Here is a 22,226-nt window from a genome sequence, read left to right as displayed (position 1 = left end):
CATGCCCCATTGCTGGAGAATAAAATTATTTATTTGCCCTTTAGGATCAACAAAGTATTTTTAAATCTAAATTCAAGCCAAAGGAGTCAAATATCGAGAGCTGATATTGCACTGTACTATATTTTTCAGTTTTTGTTTAGAACAAATATGTAACATACTACTTCTGTTTGCTTTTCATTAGCATAATCATAGGCATAATCATCAAACTAGAACTAAACACTAGAAATATATCACCGTGTGATTTGAGTCAGTGTAATATTAGCTACAATTTCTTTTTAACTACTGAAATAAATGAATCATTTATTTATTACAACGTTCATTGGTGCAATATAAACAGCTTTATTTAGCACTTTAAAACAATTCCCTGAATCGCATTGGCGTTGATATTTCTGACAGAACGTGAAGGTAACACAAGTCACGTGATTCTAGACCAGGTCACGTGACTAAGGGACCTGGGGAAACTGTCGGTTGAGAAGTTCATGTTGCCAGCGGTGGTCTGACCTGTAAAGCTCAGGATGCTCCGTGTTTTATGGCTGTTCGCCGGCCTGGACGCGGTGCTGCTGCTGGACACAGGCATGCTGTTTCCGCGGGAGTCCTCCTCCAGAGAGCTGAAGGAGCTGAACGGGCTTTGGGCTTTCAGGGCTGACAGATCCCCTAACAGGAACCAGGGCTTCGAAAGCGCTTGGTACAAAAGTCGACTGGCAGAGGTGAGTGGGCTTGCAGAAGCGAAGCAAGTCAAACTGACCGTAATAAGTATAATGTACTGAAATACTTCGCACACCATAAACTAACTCTACCAATCACGGCTTTTATTACGAATAGTGGTAAATGTTGCGCAAGTTTTGCAACCACGGCCATAAAATTTATGTAAAGCAAAACTGGTCCAAGTCCAGAACCCTTTGGAACACAAGAACTACCAAAGGTGTCATGCACATGAAGAAACTGGAATCTGTCAAATAAATGACAAAAAAAGGAATAATTTTTAAAAAGCCTTTATTCTGAATAATATTCTTAAAGGTGGTACACTCAATCAAGTCAATATTGAAAATGTATTTGTGGATAAATGTTGCATTTAAAGCTACATTATTCATACATCCCACAAGCTTGGAAATTAAAGGAGACACGGACATAAATGAGTGAAAAACCGCAGTAACACGATGACCACTGCAAAGTTTAACCATGCAACAGTTCAGTTAACCCTGCTACCTTCGGGTCTCCACGCCACTTCACACATGAGCCTGACGTTTAGGGTCAGGCTTCCTGAATGTAAAGGTCGGTGGCTATAAGTTGTATCGGAAGGTGGTTGCAAAAGACGAAACAAATGAAGGAAAAGATAAATGAAGGTCTGCCCTGATCAGACAGGCTCCCAGACCTCCTGGCCAAGAGCTGACAAACATTTCTGACCAGTTCACCACTACCCCTTTACCCTCTCACCTTTCAGTCAATGGGATGGAGCGCCAAAAGGTACCACTTGTTACAAATGCTAAAAACTTTTTGAGGACTGCCTCTTGGTTTCCACTTTTGAAGTTTAAAGGTGCACAAAAGAGTAAGTATTGTACTTTTTAAAGTTGAAACTTTGATGGTTCCCGTTGTTCGTTATTCTGCAATAGCCAGCCACGCCCTAACCTCACCACTGACTGACTATTGACCAGTTCTCTGTCTAACAGGTCCGGAAAATCCCTGAAACCTGGGTTTTACCCTATCATAGGTTTACTAGAGAATTTCTGTTTAAACTGGTGGCGGAGAAAACTCGTCTAGCTCTAACTACCTTCAGATCCAGAAGTTACGGCCCTTTTCAGTTGAGAAACAGTCGACAGAGTAGCTCTAGCTGCCGCGTAGTTCCAACAACCACTCCTGTTAACGGTAGCTTTCCTCCTTAAAATAACGTGCACTTGTTATCGGCTAGATTGGATTTAGTGACTTAGATATAAGTCCCAGGGCCATTATTTATAGCTCGCCAAAGGAAAGTACGAAGCCACCCATTTCTAGAATCATGTATTTAGATTTTACTTATACCAGAAGAACCCTCATCAAACAGTGACTCAATTGAATTCAATATCCGCGACCTCCATTCTTATTTTTATTATATTTTATTAAGCAAGCTTTAGCAGGGGTAAATGACAAACAGATTTAATAAAAGTAATTGTAAACTTGTAACAAATATTAATTTCAAATTATAATATCAACCAAATCAACCATATCCTATCTTATTTCTATCCCTAACCTATGTCACTAATCTCACTGAGCGAGGCTTTAGGGGCAGGGCAACTCACACCCGATGTTAGTCGATCTTGGCAGCCGAAATCTTTAGACGTTCTTGGTTAGAGTCTCTGTCCTAGCCGGGCAAAGTCCTTTTCCGGAAAAGCAGCAAAGTCAATCTGTCCAACCTCTTTTAGACGTACAGAATCTTCATCACTAGGTGACCTTTGTCTTTTCCCCAAGTCTGCTGCTGTTGAATAGGGATCGTAGGGTGGAGGCAGAGGAAAACGGTCAAATTCAGGGGCCAGGGCTGGGGCTGACGGATCTTGTCCTTCTTTGCGGCGAGAAGTCTCAAACTTTTCCCCCCGGTCCCAGGGTGTGGTCCTCCGCTGATCTTTCGCCTGCGTCTTCTTGTTGATTCTCCTTCAGCGCCGCGGACTAAGAACAGTTTCCTCCCCAGCTCGCTGGCTTTTAAACCCTCCTGGTCCACAGTTGTGTGTGGGAGAGATCTTATGACTCATTCTCCCCGATTACCTCATCGGAAAGTACCCGTCTTCCCAAACCTCGCTCCACCCTGCATTTGGTAATACACAAACCTCCCTCTTTTGCGTCCGACTGCTGCAACTCCTTTGCAATGCTGACCATCTGGTAGTTATTACCTTTTTTGGCAATCTGTTCTGAGGTCCCCGCCCAGCCAGCTCAGTGCCTCTCTGTGCTTAACTCTACAATCTTCTTATAATGTACCATGAAACACAATCAACTCAAAACATAATCAGTTTTACCATTATCTGAAATCATTGAAAATGTATATATATAACAATTAAGTTGTTACTGTTACCGCAGATCATGAATACAGATTATATATTTCAGTCATACATTACAGACATTGTGATTATAAGACATAAATCATTTCAACTATTTACTTATCTATGTATTTGATTCCAACCATTACACACATATGTATTTCATTTCATTTCTTTAATCATTCTTAAATCAATACAGGATTACTGTTACTCCCCAGGCCTTTTACCCTGCTTTCCGCGTGTACCTAGAGAGATCTCACAAGTCCATGCCAGTTTTCTTGACACCCCCTCCTTGAGATCGAACGGTGCGTTGCAGAAAACGGAAAGTCCAATCAAAACAATTCCAACACATCACCACTGTGGATAGTCAGAATGTCTCTTTCGTAGCAAGTGACGGGCGAAGATGACGGTGTCCACGTGTCAACAACCTCGTACTCCGTCAGATTTGATGGCGGGGAGATCCAGGTATCTGCGTCCAGGACTTCATTCACTGTGGAACTACACGGCTCAGGTAAGTCGCATTGTTCCAACAGTGGTGGTGGGGGTGGAGTGGACTCGTCCACCCCCAAATCAAGCTGTGTGGCGGCTGGGAAATTACAGCACGCTTCCAATTCCTCAAGCAGATCCTGAAAATCCGTAGCGAACGAAGGAGACTGCATCTGACAAATGCAGGTGATGGTGGAGTCCGTCTGACTTCCTTGATCCACTTGTAAGGCAAGAGGTACATCCTCAGTCTGGCATTCTTGGTGAGATGAACTGAAAAATTCAGCTTGGGTACTCTGGTCGTGAGTTGCAATGCTGGTCTGACATCCGACGTCTACGTACACATCTGGAGACGCCGGGCAAACTGGTGGAATGGGATCACCCACCGCTACTACTCTGCCATCCATAAGGTGCAGAGTGAGCAGGCATTGACGGGTGATCTGATTCTCCCAAAGCTTCTGAACAATGGGTAACACTCGGCCACTCTCCAAAGGCGACGTCTGAAGTGCGTCATCGGTCTGGCCCAACGCAGAGGTCCACACGACTTTGTGGTCCCGTTCCAGGGATCTAGACGTAGAAGCCGCAATGTAAGGCAGGTCCTCACGTCCATGGAGGCAGAGGATCGCCGTTACATTTTCAAGGTGCACGCAGTCGTGACACCAACGGGTAGACGATGCAACCCATATGAACCCAGAGGATTCTGCGGTCGTTCCACATCCCACGCAGCAGATCGGTGCCTGAAGAGAAACAGCAACCCAGGTAACTTTATGATTAGTAGTTATCGATTAGTTTTACTTATAATGGGGGAAAAGGGGTGAAAAAGCAATAGCACGAGCATATGAAGGGGGCTGATTTAAACTCGTGTGCCCCTTTGAGCTGCTAGCCATGGGGAACGTATCACAGGGGGAACATTCTCGGACACTTGTGAGTCCTGATTCTGCCCTGAAGATGTATCATGAAATATCGCCGCATGGGTCATAAACCACACAACGATGGGCAGTGTGGACGTCTTCTTCATCCAGTAGAGGGTCACTAAAACTCCCCACCCTGTTGCCCAAATGGTCAAGAGCGCCCATCTTCGGAGCCAACGCCGTTTGCCTTGACCTCTGATGGAGAAAGCCTGGTACGCCAGGTAGATGAGGATGGACGTCGCCAGAAGACCCTCGATGACCATCATCCAGATGTCCCACCCTTTTTCACTCTGTGAATTAGCCAGATTAAGTAGCCCGGAATCAGCTAGTTTCACAGAGCACACCTGTTAACGGTCGCTCTTTCTCTTTATTACAACTTGCACTTGTTATTGAACCAGGTTGGTTTTAGTGACTCGGGCGAGTCCCAAGGGTGTTGTTTTAGTTTTGGCTAAAAGCAACCTATAAAACATTTTCCACTTTCTCCTCCCAGAATCAAACTTCATAGCTAATTTACAACCATCAAAGAACTTTAAGGTGACTCATTAACTGAATGTCCACAACATCTTTTAGATTTTCTTAATGCTAAGTATTTTATTAGTAAGGCAGTTTTGCAAGGGTCAGTACAGCTTAAATCAGTAACAGAAATAATCAAATAAGTAAAATCAATAATCTAGCCTATCTTTCCCTAATGCTGACACTGTGAACTAAAAAAGAAAAACTTTGAGAGAGACGGACGGAGTTTGGCATTTTGAACCCCAGAACTGGCCTGATGATGAAAAAGGTGTTGCAGCAGCAGGAGGCTCCCAGTACAGGAAGAGTACTGAGTCAGAGCGGCAGGTCTCGGGCCTCAGGGTGACTTCCTCATGCTCGTAGCGGCCCTCTCCTTCTTGTCTTGCAGCTCTGTAGCTCCTTTCTCCTCGTCTCACGATCTTTCTGGTCTCTCGAGATGTAGAAGGGCTGGTCTCACGGAAGGAACACACCAGTTCTTCCTCTTTGCCTTTGTTCTTTGTCTTTGTCTTTATCTTCATCTTTGCCTTGGTCTTTGTCTTTGGCTTTGTCTTTGGGGTCTCGAACCCTGCTGAGAAAAGTGCAATTTGAAGCCACATGTTGCGGGGCTAACGGGTTGGTCCCCATGTGCAGAACAGTCTTCGGCTCTGTGGCCCCGGCTCTTCTTCAGCTGCAGAGTTCTTTGTCCATCTCGATCTTGGCTCGAAGCTGCCTGAAGGATCCAACCAAAGACTCCTCTTTGCACTCACCTTATAAAGGGTTATCCACCCTTTTGGTGCATTTGCATTGGCTAGCTTTGTTGCTGTGCCTGTTTCATTGGCTGACTGCTTGGACCTATAATCTCATATCCATCACCATCTTTGGACATGACCTGATGTCTGTTCTAATGTCCCCGAGTTGCTCAACAGCCCTCTTGTGTCTAACCTTCTCTTAGGTAAGTTGAAGTTTAGCAATAAGGCGTTGGACACCTCCGCTCTCCCATCAGTTCCTCTTTCCACCTGACCCTTCACCTACCATCTACCTCTAACACAACATCAGTGACCTTTAGTTACAGTTACACATTTTACACCATTTCAAGTTCAATGTCAAATTCACATTTATAATCTTTTAGTTTCTCTGATTTAGCATTCACTTATAATTTTATAATAACCATTACTTATTAGTTACTCTTATTATAATCATAATGTGTTATTACAGACATTTCTGAAAAGAAACCAAGAATAATTCATTTTTCTAATTATTTGACACCATGTTACAGTTACTTGTTTCACCTTTAAGTATAAGACTAAGTGTAAATATTCTTATAATCAAACCAACATCAACCACCGGTTAAACCAATATTAATTATCGGCTTAATCATAAGTTATCATTATTAATTCAAGGATTTTACTCTGGGTTTTATTCAATTACTCAAAACGTCTAGATTTTATTCTTTAAACCTTTAGAGCTCAAAATGAGCAGTCTGAACTATATTTATTCACTGCAGGCTGGAAACTTCCTCTTTTTCCAGGAAACCTGCTTTTCCTGTTGCATAACTCTCTTTCTGTCTGACTATGATTTTTTTTTATGATTAAATAGAAAAAAGTAGAATTAAAGCAAAGTTTGCAGGACACAATAACACACACACAACCAGATTAATTTTATTACCATCTGACTCTACTGTTGGGTCTTGATGTCACCTGTGTAATCAGTTTTAAAGATAACTTTATTTATTGTTATTATTAAACTAAAATCTCCAGCATGGGGAAGTGGGCTGAGCTCGACTTTTCTCGACACCCCCTCCTCGAGGTCGGACCTTTCACATGCTGGTAACCCAACACCCTCCTGCAGGTCTGCGTCCTCATCCTCTGGAAAGAGAAGATGGTCCTCTGGGATGTGAAGATGCAGATCCTCAGTCGTCACAAAGGACTCAGCAGCTTGTGATGTGAAGATGCAGATCCTCAGTCGTCACCAAGGCCACAGCAGCTTGTGATGTGAAGATGCAGAGTCTCAAAACTCCACTGCTCTTTGACACCCCCTCCTTGGAGTTTTGATGCCTCCCAGGAAGTGACGAATGTCGAAGAGAACCCAGGTCGCTCTGATCCTCAGCTGGATGAACTGTCGGTTCTTCAGGATGTGGAATATCCTTAGGGACAGGTTGATGAGCTGACGGGCTGAGGCAGAAAGCCTCCAAAAAAAAAAATCTGGAAGTTCAGCAGAACAAAGCAAAAAGCATAAGCAGCATGACGCTTTATCCATAATCATAATCCTTTTCCGTCGCTGGAGGTCGTTAAGGGGTACTGGAGTTGTCGGAGGCATCAGAAGTTGTTCAGGTCCTGGGAGGAAACTGTTGACCCTTCCCCTTCCAGGTGTTCAATACTTTGTTGCAGGATGATCTTTGTGGTTCTCTATGATGCCACTCCTTCCTCACGACTTCAGTCCCTTTTCCATTTTAATCCATCCGTTTGTGACAGGAGTTCTTCTTTAGCATAATCCAATTTCTTCAGGGCCCTCCCAGTCAAAGCCTTGAAGTTGTTCTTTGAATGGCAATCATCCTGTAATAGTGGCAAGTCTAACACAGGATGGCATGTTGCTTGATTCTTGCAATGTTCTGGTTCGCTTTAGCTAAGAACTGGCTTGAGCACTGACCTTGTGGACCCCTTTCCTCATTAATAGTACTGTTTTGCAGTGCAGTACTTGCTTCACAAAATTCTTTCCATTGAATTTCAGCTTGATCACCGTTGTTGCAGGCTGATCTTGAGCTTTAATCCAAACTTTCTGCCCTGTTTTCAATGACACTGCAAACCGCAACTTCCCCTTTCCCTCTCTGGGCCAAAAGGAGAAGCGCCTCCGCCCTCCTGCTTTCCGTGACGTGAACGGAGTTTCTCTGCAGGGGAAGACCTACTCTTCTACAGCTGTCACTGTTACACCATGTCCATCAGCACCAAGAGGTACTCCTGACCTCTCTTTTCTGTTATCCATGGGGTCTGCTACATCCATGCAGACTAAAGCCCTGGGTAATGTGCTCTTTGATGAACAACCCTTCCATCCGCTGCCCTGAGAGCCCTGCGTATGGACCACATACTCACAGTCTCACAGCTGCATCGGACGGTCTGAAGGGACGTCCAAAGGTCTTGTTCCACCAGTTCCTCACGTGTAGACCGTACGCCTGCATGTCCTAGGGCTCCATGCACGCCTCGTACGACCTCATACACGTGCTCTTCTGGGACCTCCCTTCCCTTGGGAGAACTGTCCCACTTCTCGATTCTGGCAAAGACAACCTTCCTTTGATTCGCTCGAGTCCATGTCTCAAATCCCTCTCCACACAGAATCACTCTCACTGGGGCTGACTGGAACGGGGATTTAGACAGGGATCAATCTTCATCTTCTCTTCCTTCATCCATGATTGTCTTTGTCTTCGAGTCGCCTTTCCCCCAAAGCCTCTCTTTAGCCTTCAAGCAGGGATGGGTTTAGGCTATTGGCTACTGGCTTCTCGTCCGGATATTCGACTCTATCCTCAGCAGAAGCTCTCCCTCACCTGCATGCCATACAGTTACTGCGAGGGTTGTGACTGACAGCCGGATCAGTCACCACTAACTCTATTCCTTAAGAGCTAGCCTCCAAGTGAGCTATTCAGATACTCGCCTCTGTTTTTACTGACTTGGTTAAAGTGGGGTCCTCCTACTCCTTTGGGAGGAGCCCACCTCTTCTCAAGGGGCGGTGCCCCACCTCTTCTCAAGGGGCGTGGCCCCACGTTGGGCGCCACCTCGTTGTTGCACAACACCTCCCCCCCCCTTCTCTCTCTCTACTTCCTCTTCTGAGAGGAGGGAGATGTTGCTCCCAGCTCTCCGTCTAACGGGTGAATTGAGTTTCCTAAATCTGCCGAGATTTACCCTACCCAGAACTGAAGTAAACTCTGTTTAAGCTGGGTGCGAGAAAGACTAGCCTGGTTTCTAACGACCTTCATCCAGATGTCCCACCCTTTTTCACTCTGTGAATTAGCCAGATTAAGTAGCCCGGAATCAGCTAGTTTCACAGAGCACACCTGTTAACGGTCGCTCTTTCTCTTTATTACAACTTGCACTTGTTATTGAACCAGGTTGGTTTTAGTGACTCGGGCGAGTCCCAAGGGTGTTGTTTTAGTTTTGGCTAAAAGCAACCTATAAAACATTTTCCACTTTCTCCTCCCAGAATCAAACTTCATAGCTAATTTACAACCATCAAAGAACTTTAAGGTGACTCATTAACTGAATGTCCACAACATCTTTTAGATTTTCTTAATGCTAAGTATTTTATTAGTAAGGCAGTTTTGCAAGGGTCAGTACAGCTTAAATCAGTAACAGAAATAATCAAATAAGTAAAATCAATAATCTAGCCTATCTTTCCCTAATGCTGACACTGTGAACTAAAAAAGAAAAACTTTGAGAGAGACGGACGGAGTTTGGCATTTTGAACCCCAGAACTGGCCTGATGATGAAAAAGGTGTTGCAGCAGCAGGAGGCTCCCAGTACAGGAAGAGTACTGAGTCAGAGCGGCAGGTCTCGGGCCTCAGGGTGACTTCCTCATGCTCGTAGCGGCCCTCTCCTTCTTGTCTTGCAGCTCTGTAGCTCCTTTCTCCTCGTCTCACGATCTTTCTGGTCTCTCGAGATGTAGAAGGGCTGGTCTCACGGAAGGAACACACCAGTTCTTCCTCTTTGCCTTTGTTCTTTGTCTTTGTCTTTATCTTCATCTTTGCCTTGGTCTTTGTCTTTGGCTTTGTCTTTGGGGTCTCGAACCCTGCTGAGAAAAGTGCAATTTGAAGCCACATGTTGCGGGGCTAACGGGTTGGTCCCCATGTGCAGAACAGTCTTCGGCTCTGTGGCCCCGGCTCTTCTTCAGCTGCAGAGTTCTTTGTCCATCTCGATCTTGGCTCGAAGCTGCCTGAAGGATCCAACCAAAGACTCCTCTTTGCACTCACCTTATAAAGGGTTATCCACCCTTTTGGTGCATTTGCATTGGCTAGCTTTGTTGCTGTGCCTGTTTCATTGGCTGACTGCTTGGACCTATAATCTCATATCCATCACCATCTTTGGACATGACCTGATGTCTGTTCTAATGTCCCCGAGTTGCTCAACAGCCCTCTTGTGTCTAACCTTCTCTTAGGTAAGTTGAAGTTTAGCAATAAGGCGTTGGACACCTCCGCTCTCCCATCAGTTCCTCTTTCCACCTGACCCTTCACCTACCATCTACCTCTAACACAACATCAGTGACCTTTAGTTACAGTTACACATTTTACACCATTTCAAGTTCAATGTCAAATTCACATTTATAATCTTTTAGTTTCTCTGATTTAGCATTCACTTATAATTTTATAATAACCATTACTTATTAGTTACTCTTATTATAATCATAATGTGTTATTACAGACATTTCTGAAAAGAAACCAAGAATAATTCATTTTTCTAATTATTTGACACCATGTTACAGTTACTTGTTTCACCTTTAAGTATAAGACTAAGTGTAAATATTCTTATAATCAAACCAACATCAACCACCGGTTAAACCAATATTAATTATCGGCTTAATCATAAGTTATCATTATTAATTCAAGGATTTTACTCTGGGTTTTATTCAATTACTCAAAACGTCTAGATTTTATTCTTTAAACCTTTAGAGCTCAAAATGAGCAGTCTGAACTATATTTATTCACTGCAGGCTGGAAACTTCCTCTTTTTCCAGGAAACCTGCTTTTCCTGTTGCATAACTCTCTTTCTGTCTGACTATGATTTTTTTTTATGATTAAATAGAAAAAAGTAGAATTAAAGCAAAGTTTGCAGGACACAATAACACACACACAACCAGATTAATTTTATTACCATCTGACTCTACTGTTGGGTCTTGATGTCACCTGTGTAATCAGTTTTAAAGATAACTTTATTTATTGTTATTATTAAACTAAAATCTCCAGCATGGGGAAGTGGGCTGAGCTCGACTTTTCTCGACACCGTGTGAGAAATGTGGTCATTCATGGAGTAAAAATAGGCTTTTGGGAAATAGAGGAAGCTGTTCTGTTATGTTTATAGGATTGTTGCAGTTATGCATAGTGTTGAGGGCTATTCCGATCAGTGACATGCTTAATCGGATCATTTAAAAGGGACACAAATGGTAGGATCATGGCTCACAATCCTAAAAAAAAAAAAACCCAGGTGTTGTCAGATTGTGGTTTTCTTGACTTATCGTTTCTTCCACAAAGTCCAGTGAATCACAGATTCCAAGCAGTCTGACTCGCCCAATTCACTAGAGGTGAAATTATTTAACAATAAATAATTGAATTCCAAAATGATTTGAATCTATTTTTGGTTGGTGCAAATGTACTTTTTAGAAATCCACTAAAAGCAACATGTATGTTGTTCCAGACCGGCCCTGTGATCGACATGCCGGTTCCTGCCAGCTACAACGACATCACTCAAGACCCCACACTGAGGGATTTCATTGGCTGGGTGTGGTACGAGCGCGAGGTGACGGTGCCCACCCGCTGGATCACCGATGACGGCCTGCGAGTGGTCCTCAGAGTGGGGAGCGCTCACTATTACTCTGTAGTGGTGAGTCTTTCTCAGCAACAGAGATCCAGGGACTTTGAAAACCAGGGACAATGAATTTGTATCGGAAGTTTTTTTAGATCAGTGTTTAACTAGCTTCTTTATATCCACCAGTGGGTGAATGGTGTGAAGGTGACTGAACACGAAGGCGGGCATCTGCCGTTTGAGGCAGAAATAGGCACCTTACTCCGTAAAGACCCAACCATGCCCTGCAGGATCACCATCGCTGTGAACAACACTCTGGATCTGCACACACTCCCTCCAGGCACCATCCAGTACATGACTGACCGTACGAGGTAAACTCCTCTGTTAACCTCTCGTCTCTGCAGTAATCTTTCACATTCAAACCCTTGGTTTACGCCAAACTTCTGCTTCTCTTATGAGTCACCTTGAATGGTTTTGCTAATAAGACTCTTTGATTCACAGGTATCCTGCTGGGTTCTTTGTTCAGAACACTAATTTTGATTTCTTCAACTATGCTGGGATACACCGTCCAGTCCTGTTGTATACCACTCCTAAAGCCTACGTGGATGACATCACCGTTGTTACAGATTTCTTGGACGACACAGGTAAGCCACGGGTCTCAGGATTCACTCACACAAGCCTTTTTTTTAGTCCACTTTTATCAAAGTCTAGTTTGTTTGCTTAGAAAGTCTGGTTTATTTGGGGAGATATGAATGCGCAAAGTCTGTCCTCCTTTAAAATTTAGATCTTGGTTTGGTTGAAGTGAACTCTGGTGCAATTTGAATGCATATTTGAATACCATACCAGACCAGTGGCCACTCCAAAAGCAGGAAGTGAACTATAGCGCAGGGTTTTCTGGATAAATGCAATCAAAGCAATCATAAAAATGGTCTTTTACCAAAGACTAAAAGACCAGGATTTTTACGCTGCAAAAACACAAAATATAACCAACTATTTATGGTCTAGTTTCTAGTGCAAGTATCTTAATACACTTTAAATAAAGCAAAACTGACTTGCATGTAATTTTTCAGCAAGATATTGAAGCTTAAGTAAATAAATCCTTAACATTAATTTTTTTTAAAAAGTACTAGTTGCACTGGTAAAGTGTTTGACTTATAACGAAACATTTTTCCCATGTTAGAAGTAATAAAATAAAAAGTCTGTTAGCAGAACTAGTTCTTTTTTTTTATCAATATCAAGCAGTTAATGACTTAAAACAAGCTCCTGTATCTTGGTAAACACATGTAAGCTAGTTTTGTCTTCAAGTTCAAGATATTTGCGCTAGAAACTATAACAAAAATACTTGGTAAGATTTTGTTTTTGCAGTGTGCAACCACTAAAATCTTGCTACTTCATGTTTTTTTTACACTTTCTCAAGAAGGAAGTTGCGCTCTGTGTCATTTTCACAGATTTTCATGCAGTTTCCTTGGTGGTCCTTGGTGCAGCGCCACCACCGGTGAGGGCAGAGCTTGTTTTTCACAGCTGAGGTTCTTTTGACGCAGTCAGTGCAGCGTGAAAACAAACTGTAGGAGCTGAAAATGTAACAAATATTTCAATTTTGGTCCCCAGTCGAACCAAGTCTACTTCCCGTGTGACGATGTGGATATATTATAAACATCAAATGACAGGGAGCTGTAATAAAAGCAACAAGCTTATGATGTTTGTGGCGTTTCCTCTGACTCCAGGGTTGGTCCGGTACGGTGTGTCAGTCAAAGGAACGACCTCCGCTACGATGAAGGTGACTTTAATGGACAAAGGAGGCCACTGCATTGTTTCCTCCAATCAAGCTTCTGGAATGCTCAAAGTGCCAAACGTCAACCTGTGGTGGCCGTACTTGATGCACGAGAACCCGGGTTATCTTTACTCGTTGGAGGTGAGTCATCCTTTGATGCCACCCAGGAAGTGAAAGCAAATTAGTAAAGCATCCGTTTTTTTTTTTTACCAGTTATTGCAATGAAGGGCATTTGAGTTTAATGCATTTTCCACAGTGTTTCCTTCTGAAATGATTACGGGCCTACATGCTGTAAGGTTATTTTAAAGCCAGTTTTGGTCCACATGTTTACATTAACATCAAAATGTAAGTCAAGGAAGTGCTGTGGACCACTCTGCTCCTTTTTATAAATTAAAATGAAAGATTTTAATAAAATAAAATCTACAGATTTAAATTTTCAACATTGCTTTATATGAGAATGGCAACAATCTCTGGATCACATTCCTGTCCAGGTTCGCCTGAAGGCTTCTGATGCGAGCTCAACGTCTGAGGATGTTTACACGCTACCGGTTGGCATCCGCACAGTTAACGTCAGCAGCACCCAGTTCTTCATCAACAACAAGCCGTTCTATTTCCATGGGGTCAATAAGCATGAAGATGCCGACGTAAGTACCAGAGAGAAGCTGAATACAGACCAAGGACTCATTCTTAGTTGGTGTTGGGGAACATTAATGATCTTGATGTGACGCCCCTGAACTGAACATCTCATAGACCCCGTAGTACTCGACCCGTTTCCTCTGCGGTCACTCTTTCATGTCGTCGCTGTTTCTTTGCTGCAGCACATCTGATTTTAATGATTGCATTATCTCCTAAGCATGCCATCAGGATCTGTTCATCTGTTTGTTCAACTGGGTGAGGTGGACACGAGGCACCGGGGATGAGAACCGTTGTCTTAGAGCTCTGTTCAGAAAGTTGTGGTTGTAACATTACAGGACATCAAACGTTCACCTTGCTACATCCTCATGGTCGGGGAATGTCAGATCAAGTCGTTTTGAGCCGGCCCTGTCTTGTGTTGTAGATCCGAGGGAAAGGTTTGGACTGGCCCCTAATCGTCAAGGACTTTAACCTGATGAAGTGGTTGGGGGCCAACTCGTTCCGCACCAGCCACTACCCCTACGCCGAGGAGATTCTGCAGATGTGTGACCGCCATGGCATTGTGGTGATCGATGAGAGCCCAGGGGTCGGCATTAAAGACATGTAAGACCTGACAGGATGTCGTTTCATCCAGTCTAAAGCCGGATAGTTGGTTTTTAGCTGCTTGTTTAACGAGTGGGACTTATGTCTTTGAGTGGAGGGTTCACCTTTCTAATGATGTAAGCAGGTGTTTATTTTGTGTTTTAAAGTAGGTCTTGGCAATAAATCAATATCAATATACAGACGTGATCTATAATGTCTGATAGAATTTAATAATTTCACTGAACTCTGATCCAGAACCACACGGCATTCTGGGGGATGTAGGCAGAGGAAAGACTTTAGCCGCTCAACCTCTCACGGTTAGCTAAGCTAGGTTGGTGGCGTCAACCAACTCTCTCTCTTTGGTTGCTTAAAAACAAAACAACAACGGCATGAAGGGAAAACTGTGGAAAAGAGAAAAGGTTTCATCACCAGTTTGGTAGCATTTCAGATTTTTAAAACAAAAAACAAATCGATTATTGATTTTGACTGATATGAAACGGTTATATTGACATGTTTTTCAGCCCCAGTCTAAAGGTCACATTCCACCCTGTTGACGTGAAAGTAGTGGCACAGGAAAATGAAAGGTTCTAGTGTTTAGTTTTGGTTTTTCAAACAAAAAATTATGTTTACATTTTAAGATGGCACTATACAGTAGCAGGAAGTGGAGTTAGTATTAAAACTATAGACTGTCGCCTCCACTGTCCTAAGTTGGGTAGAGGCCTAAATGAACAGCTGATGTAATTCTGTAGAAAATATTTATTGTTGTTCACAGATTTTGTGCTTCTGGTTTTAATTTCAACTGCCTCAGCTAGCTAAAATTACTAACTTTGTAGAAATGTCTGGTTTAGATGTATGTTGCTTTAAAATGATCATGATGGATTTCTTCCATTGTGAGCATATCAACCAGAACTCTGTCATGTTTTTTTTTGTCTTTACAAAATGTGTTTAATCTGACATTCAAGGTTTTTATTTACTTTTTCTTGATGTACAAAAGGGAGAGGAAAACATTAATTTGCACACTTTAGCAAAGGTTTAGAAAAATGAGCTTCTTTTATGGAAACACCATAAATGCAAGTTTGTTTTTTTTTGTTTGATTGTTTTTTCTCCTGACCTTAGTGGACTTTTGATAGTTTTGCAGACATTTGTAATGGAAGCGCTGCCACTGTGATCCCTCAAATTTTGCTCCTATGCTTTCCCACCACAGTCGCAGTTTTGGAAACGCCTCCCTGACCCACCACCTCGCTGTTATGGATGAGCTGGTGCGGCGGGACAAGAACCATCCCTCCGTGGTCATGTGGTCTGTAGCCAATGAGCCCGCTGCAGAGATGCCCCCTGCTGAGAACTACTTCAAGTAAGTTATTGTGGTGTTATGGTTTTGTTTCACTCTAAACTTTCACTTCAGTTTATTCACTCGATTTTTTTTTTTTTTTTTTTTTACGAGTTTCAAATTATTTCAGAAATTAATTTATTCTCTTATAGCACTTACTCTACACAAGTGAAAATGAACAGTAATTACCAAATATGTGTTCAGGGTCATATACATTCAATTAACAGTGTAAGTTACAAATAATAAATCATTAAAAATGGACTGAAAGAGGGCAAAATGTATTCCAAAGGGCAGATGGGGAAGTGAGGGCAACAGTGGGTCTTTGGTTTGTAGAGAATATTTACCATTCCCAGAAATAAAAATGTAAATATTGCTTCATCTGTTTTTTTTTTAATGAGTCGTTTCCTTTTTGGTTGCACTACTTCATGGCTCCTTGTGGAGGCGCTAAGTGCATCAATTAAAGAAACTTGACTGGAAGGTGTAAACCAGAAAAGGAGTTGATGGGGGATATTGATTGAAACATTTACTGATGCCACGTTTTCTAACACTGTGGTTTGTTAACTTCTTGATGAACACAGAGAGAAGTCCCTGAGTTTGTCAAGAAGTATGAAATGCATGAAAAACGAAGCAGACTTTGGGATGCATTAGTTTAGCCTCGACTAGTGGAGAACTGTCGGTTTGGCCTTGAGCTGCAATGTAGGGAATCCTGTCAGGCTGGTTACGAAGCAGCCGCCAACAGCTGGAGCTCAGGGCTCGCCTGAGACCGCAGAGACCCACCCATCCAATCACTGCAGCCATCAGAGGAACTGTGATGTAGGAAGAACAAAATAGTCTCATGCTTCTACTGGCACAGGCATGCGTGGTTACTGTAAAGTTTAAAGCTGACTTTAGCAGATTTTTTTTTTTTCCCCTCTGTGTGATGATGTAATCATCCATCTACGATGTGGACCAATCCTGTGACGACTCGCTTGCAAAATGGCTCACTGCAGTTTGTTTTTTTTTCCCCCTGCAGGACGCTGATAAAGCACACCAAAGCTCTGGACCCTACCCGACCTGTGACCTACATCACAGACAGTAACTTCTCACGGGACAAAGGAGTGAGTCTGTCTTCATCTCACTACTGGCAGTAGAAGAAAAAAAAAGTTTATTCCGTCTGTTTATGTGAAGTCTGGCAACTTTCAATGCAAAAGGACAAAATCTTACCAAGTATTTTTGGTCTTGTTTCTTTTGCAAATATCTGAGAACACTTGAAATAAGACAAAACTAACTTAAAAGTAACATTTCAGCAACATATAGGAGCTTGTTTTAAGTCACCAGTTCCCTAAAGCTTCAAGGTGTTTTTTCCATATTTATTGAAACTGCCACAATGTCTTGACAGGATGGTAGAGACAGAATATCTGTGAAAAACTGAGCTCCACCCAGAGCTACTATTGCAGTCTGAAAACTTGCACCGCTCCCGGTTTAAAACAACCAACCAGAGGAACGGCTTGGCGCTGTCAATCAACCTCCTGTACGCTGCGCAAAGTGCTAATGATGAAAATCCAACTCACCATTACAGGAAGAGGTTTTCTGCCACAATCTGTGGCTATGCTAACTAGCATTAGCATCATTCTTGATAGGCTACACTGTAGCTTAGCGAAGGGGTTGGGCACGAGAGTGATTGACAGCACTAAGTCCCTCCTTCTTATAAAAGTTGTATACTGCAGCCATAAAGTTAATGGAAAAAGTCTTACTTCTACTGGTAGATTATTTTACTTAGCCCATACTTAGAAATAATCTGCCAGTGGTACTTATGCTTTTTTTTTTTTATCAAATATTGATTTTTAAAAAACCTTGTATATCTGCTGAAAAGTTACTTGCAAATTAGTTCTGTTTTATTTAAAGTATAAATATGTTTCCACTAGAAATGAGACCAAAGTTAACCTACCATCTGTAAATATTTGGGATTTTTAACAGCCTTCAGTTCAATAAGGAACACAATTTTTGGTTATTATAAATTTATCAGTCACATGATGAACTAAAATGATCACAAAAGTCCTGACTGGCAGTTTTGCCTGTTGTCCTTATACGAGCTGATTTTTAAGGGCAATTTAGTTTAGTCTTCATAAACATTTGTGTTTTTTTTATTTTAATCTACATTTTAAATATCTTCCAGTTCCTGCACCAGGTGTTCTTTACACAATTAAAGTTGATCTTTGAGAGGACACACTTGCGTTATTATGCCATTATCAGGTGAATAAGGTCTCAAAACGGCGAGATTATCGTTTATCTCAATAATTTCTGGGACAATTTATCATCCAGCAAAGTTTATAATTGTGACATTAGATTAGTAACCCTTAGTGCTGTTATTCCAGAACAATCAATGATTGTATTCTATGGAAGTACGTAGAAAAATACCTACTTTTAATTTAAGAATCCTGACTGTGTGTGAGGTTGTATTATTTTTGTATTTATTAAACATTAATTTGCTCCGCCTCCAGGCTCCTTTTGTGGACGTCATCTGTGTGAACAGCTACTTCTCCTGGTACCACGACCCCGGCCACGTGGAGGTCATCCCTCTCCAGCTCAACACTCAGTTTGAGGACTGGTACGGGAAGTACAAGAAGCCCATCATCCAGAGCGAGTACGGAGCCGATGTCGTGCCAGGGCTTCATAACGTGAGCATCTACACCCACAGGCCATTAATGGCTTCGTTTCTGGCCTTTTTATTGATGCATTTTAACACTTTTACAGAAGTTTTAGTCTCTTTGGGGGGTTTTTCTGACTGCAACCCTATTAAAAATAATGTGGGATTGTTAAAGGCTTCAATGCTTGAAAACCAACACGTTTAAACATATTTGGATCCTGAGGATTAGAAACGTTTTCCAGACTTTTTGTTTCAGTTTTTTATTTTAAATTGGACACTAATTCATTTGATCTGAAAAACAAGTGTAAGCACATAATTAAAAGCCCAACCGTATTATGCCATTCCTACCCATTAAATATGTAATCTTTCATATTTTTGTTTGAGAGGGTCTGCTAAGGATTTGACCTTTTTTCCATCGCCATAGCAACAAGCCATTTGATATTTGAGTCATATTTCCGCTCAGGACCCCCCGGTGATGTTTACTGAGGAGTATCAGAAAGTGGTCCTGCAGCAGTACCACGGCGTGTTCGACCAGAAGAGGAAGAAGTACGTCATCGGCGAGCTCATCTGGAACTTTGCTGACTTCATGACTACACAAGGTGAACCAGAGCTCTGATTTTTAATTAGAATTTAGCTAAATATAATTTCTTTTAAAACTTTTTCTCCTTGCCTGCCTGCCATGTGTCGCCATTATTTATATTAGGAGCAAAGGGAACATTGTGCAAGAGCACCTTCTGTAAAACAAGGTTTGTTTGTACTTCCTAGTCAATGTACTTTAGTTTGAAGAGTCTCCAACGGGTGCTAACATTTCTAAATCCATCTCGTTCTTAGATGGATGAGTGTTGACAGTTCAGAGTGTTTTTTTTTTCTGTCCAGCCTCTTCCTTTTATCTGTTTGATTGAAGTGCAGACGCATCTCGTTATGACGTAGACAACCGTTTAAATTTTTGGTTCTTCCTTGGATTTCACCAATACTGAAAGTAGCTAACTTTGAGTCTTCACTCAATGACATCCACACTGAAGAGTGTTGCTGTTAAAATTACATTGTAGTTGCAGGGTCATCTGAAGGGTTTTGTTCAGATGAGTTTAAGGTGTATCTCCAATTTTTTTTAATTTATTGTTTTAAAACTGATAATTAAATTTCTTCAAATGAGGATCTGGGCTTGTAGCCTTGATACAGAGGCTATAGTTAAAGTTTTTATGCCTGCTTTTTTCTTCATACACGTGAATGCTAATATTTTTATTAAAGTCTTCTCCAATATTTCTGTTGATCTTTGTGTTTGCAGGGATCACGCGTGTGGTGGGGAACAAGAAGGGGATCTTTACTCGGCAAAGGCAACCCAAAGCTGCTGCATTCATCCTCAAGGAGAGATACTGGAGACTGGCAAATGAAACTGGCACCCTGCCCCTCTGGACCAAGTTCCCCTGCCCACTGTGAGTGACCAACGCAAGCGTTTAGCCCCGCAAGACAGCTGGAGCCGCACGGAAAATCATGTCTAATCAAAATGACATCAAGGTCCTTCTTCTAGTTAAACCATCCTTTTTGTGTTTTTCCACCAGCGTCTCTGTGATTGTATAAACTGCTGTATTTCTAAATATCTTTATTGAGTTTTCTTTAAGGAAAACAAAACAAGAACAGGAACAAAAAAATGCCAGATACAACAATAAGAAACAGTTTCAGTTCCCCTTATTAGCTGCTGGAATCTACCACTAAGGAGACTTGCAGGCAGGAATTATGAGGGAGGAAAATAAACGGCAACAGTAATCACAAAAACACAGGAAAGCCTTAAAATCTGCTTTAAATAAGGTTCCTGGATTTGATTAGAACATTTCCAGAGGAGAGTGGAACAGGCAAAGCTGCCTTCATGTTCAAGTCCAAAGACATTGAAGACACTGGACAGATCCTCCAACATGCTCAGCCTGTAGCGTTGTGTTTTCACACACATCCAGAAAAAATGAACGTCTATGACTTGATGCAATCTTTTGATTACAACTAGGATCAATGGCACTGACTTTGAATATGAGTGATTTGGCTGAATGGACGTCTGTCTTTCCATAAAGTGCCTCGTGGTTATATTGGTTGCAATTTGGTGCTGTATTAAAAAAACGTTAATCGTCAGCTTCACGCTTGCAGTCAGTTTTGTGATATGCAAGCGACGCAGGATTTTTATATAGAGCAGAGTTGGCTCAATTACAGACGGAAGTAGTCGTGGCGTCGGTCCAGATTTACCCCAGTGAGTCATCAGTGCTGATATCATAAGATCTCTCTCAAATTTCAGGGCTTTGTACATTATTGGGTAAAAGTTGAGACTTTAAACAGAAATAAAGCATTTTCTGTATGTAATTGGGGCTGTGCGATTAATAATTTATTTTCTCTACCCCAGCACAATTGTTGCCAGAGTTGTTGAGCTGTCTGTCAACTATATCAGCTGGAGATAATTTTAGCTTTATAGGTGGGACCATTAAACTGTCTTCAGCATAAAGAAACAATAACTGACTCTCCAATACTGATGCAAATGACTGACTTTGTAAACTTTGTTTTCTGAAGATTGAATAAACCAGAACAAAAGTTTGACAAAACTCTTTAGAAAATTAAGTTAAATCCATCAGAAGCTGCCGCTCTAAGAGCATTTAGGTGCCTGTTGAGCAACTCATCTAATGAGCTTCTGAAAAGTGTGTGTTCACTAATATTACATTTTGTAGGTCATTTTAGCTAATGTAAACTAGAACAAAAACAAGATTATTTTTCTAATATATATATATAGGATGGAGGGGATCAAGAAATTAATCTGAAATGAAATGAACGATAAAATACCTGGCGTATTTGGTCTAGAGTTCTTCACGGTATTGTCACCTGATTCGAACCGTGTTTGCTTTGCAAATCTAAGAAAATGATGTAAACGTATTTGAAGAAGCAAAAGTCACAGTTGCCTAAGCAAATCAAGGCTGAGTGTAGACATGTTGCTCTGAGTCATGCAGACTAAATTCAATGGGTCTGAATTGCTCCTATTTGTTACACTTCCATTTTTTTTAAGGATCAAAGAAAAATGTCTTCAGCTTTGTTGTTCTTCCTGTTCCATTTGTACTAAAACCTTCTTCAAATTGAGATTCAGTTGTGTTGTTTTTGTTTGTTTTTCTGCATCAACCATAGATCAGTTTCATGATCTGACTGTAGCTTTGCTTATTTTCCATCCATCTGTATTCAGGGAATAAACTATTAGATCATTTTCCATCAATATTTTTCTAATCAGTTTTATTGCTGGAGAAATGAATGATTGGTTCCTCTTTGGACACAGTTTCTGTTGGAATATGCCAGTCTGACTTTATACTGACAATAATGTCATGCTGCAGTGTAAGGGAAAATCTGATTATGTTTGATTTCAATAAATTGAGAGGAAAGAAGTCATTTTATGTCTGAATCACTGCAATAAAGACGATATAATGGCACTACGTTTATCCCTCAGGTTCTGTCATTTGTTTTCTTCTACAGCTAACGTCTGGCTAAATGTTTGCATGATGCTTAAAGGGTTAACAAGAGTGCCGTGACTACTGTTGGTGGCGTGATCACGGTTATTATCAGTGTATCTTCCCTCATCTGATCTCTGACCTTTGTGTTAAAAGTTCCACCAACGCCGGGCAAATATTATTCCTTTCTAACTTTGACAGCAGCCATTTAAACTCACACATGTTCTTTATGGGTTTTGCTTTAGAAACTATTTCCAAATCATTCAGAGTAACTTTTTATTTTTTCCGCTAAGTCCACAGTAATGTTTCACACAGCTGAAGTTTTGCTACGTTGCATCAAGTAACAGGAGAAACATTTGTTTCTTTCACAAGCCCAATAACACCCTGAAACAAATGTTTAAATGTTTCCAAAGTTGAATTAAAAATGGAAGAAATGAA

At 41.6% G+C, this 22,226-nt stretch overlaps 1 protein-coding gene across 1 annotated transcript; it reads left to right on the top strand.

The window, feature by feature from the left end:
* The first annotated feature begins 434 nt into the window (after nt 1-434).
* gusb (glucuronidase, beta) lies at nt 435-21,770 on the top strand. The gene is made up of 12 exons (XM_014978395.2): nt 435-707; nt 11,278-11,463; nt 11,575-11,756; nt 11,887-12,029; nt 13,110-13,297; nt 13,648-13,800; nt 14,214-14,392; nt 15,576-15,722; nt 16,711-16,795; nt 18,179-18,355; nt 18,788-18,923; nt 19,610-21,770. The coding sequence occupies exons 1-12, from the start codon at nt 516-518 to the stop codon at nt 19,759-19,761; spliced, it is 1,920 nt and encodes a 639-aa protein (XP_014833881.2). The 5' UTR covers nt 435-515; the 3' UTR covers nt 19,762-21,770.
* The last annotated feature ends 456 nt before the right edge of the window (nt 21,771-22,226 follow it).

This window comes from Poecilia mexicana, unplaced genomic scaffold (genome assembly GCF_051168715.1).
Source record: "Poecilia mexicana isolate PSO_F unplaced genomic scaffold, ASM5116871v1 scaffold_14, whole genome shotgun sequence".
Classification (NCBI taxonomy): domain Eukaryota; kingdom Metazoa; phylum Chordata; class Actinopteri; order Cyprinodontiformes; family Poeciliidae; genus Poecilia; species Poecilia mexicana.
This window is presented reverse-complemented; position numbering and strand designations above follow the sequence as displayed.

What these genes read in the sequence shown, in the direction of transcription:
- gusb (XM_014978395.2), top strand. Translation starts at nt 516, where the DNA reads ATGCTCCGTGTTTTATGGCTGTTCGCCGGCCTGGACGCGGTGCTGCTG. An exon ending in GTTATCTTTACTCGTTGGAG is followed by an intron (nt 13,298 to 13,647) that starts GTGAGTCATCCT and finishes ATTCCTGTCCAG; the next exon opens with GTTCGCCTGAAGGCTTCTGA. An exon ending in ACTTCTCACGGGACAAAGGA is followed by an intron (nt 16,796 to 18,178) that starts GTGAGTCTGTCT and finishes CTCCGCCTCCAG; the next exon opens with GCTCCTTTTGTGGACGTCAT.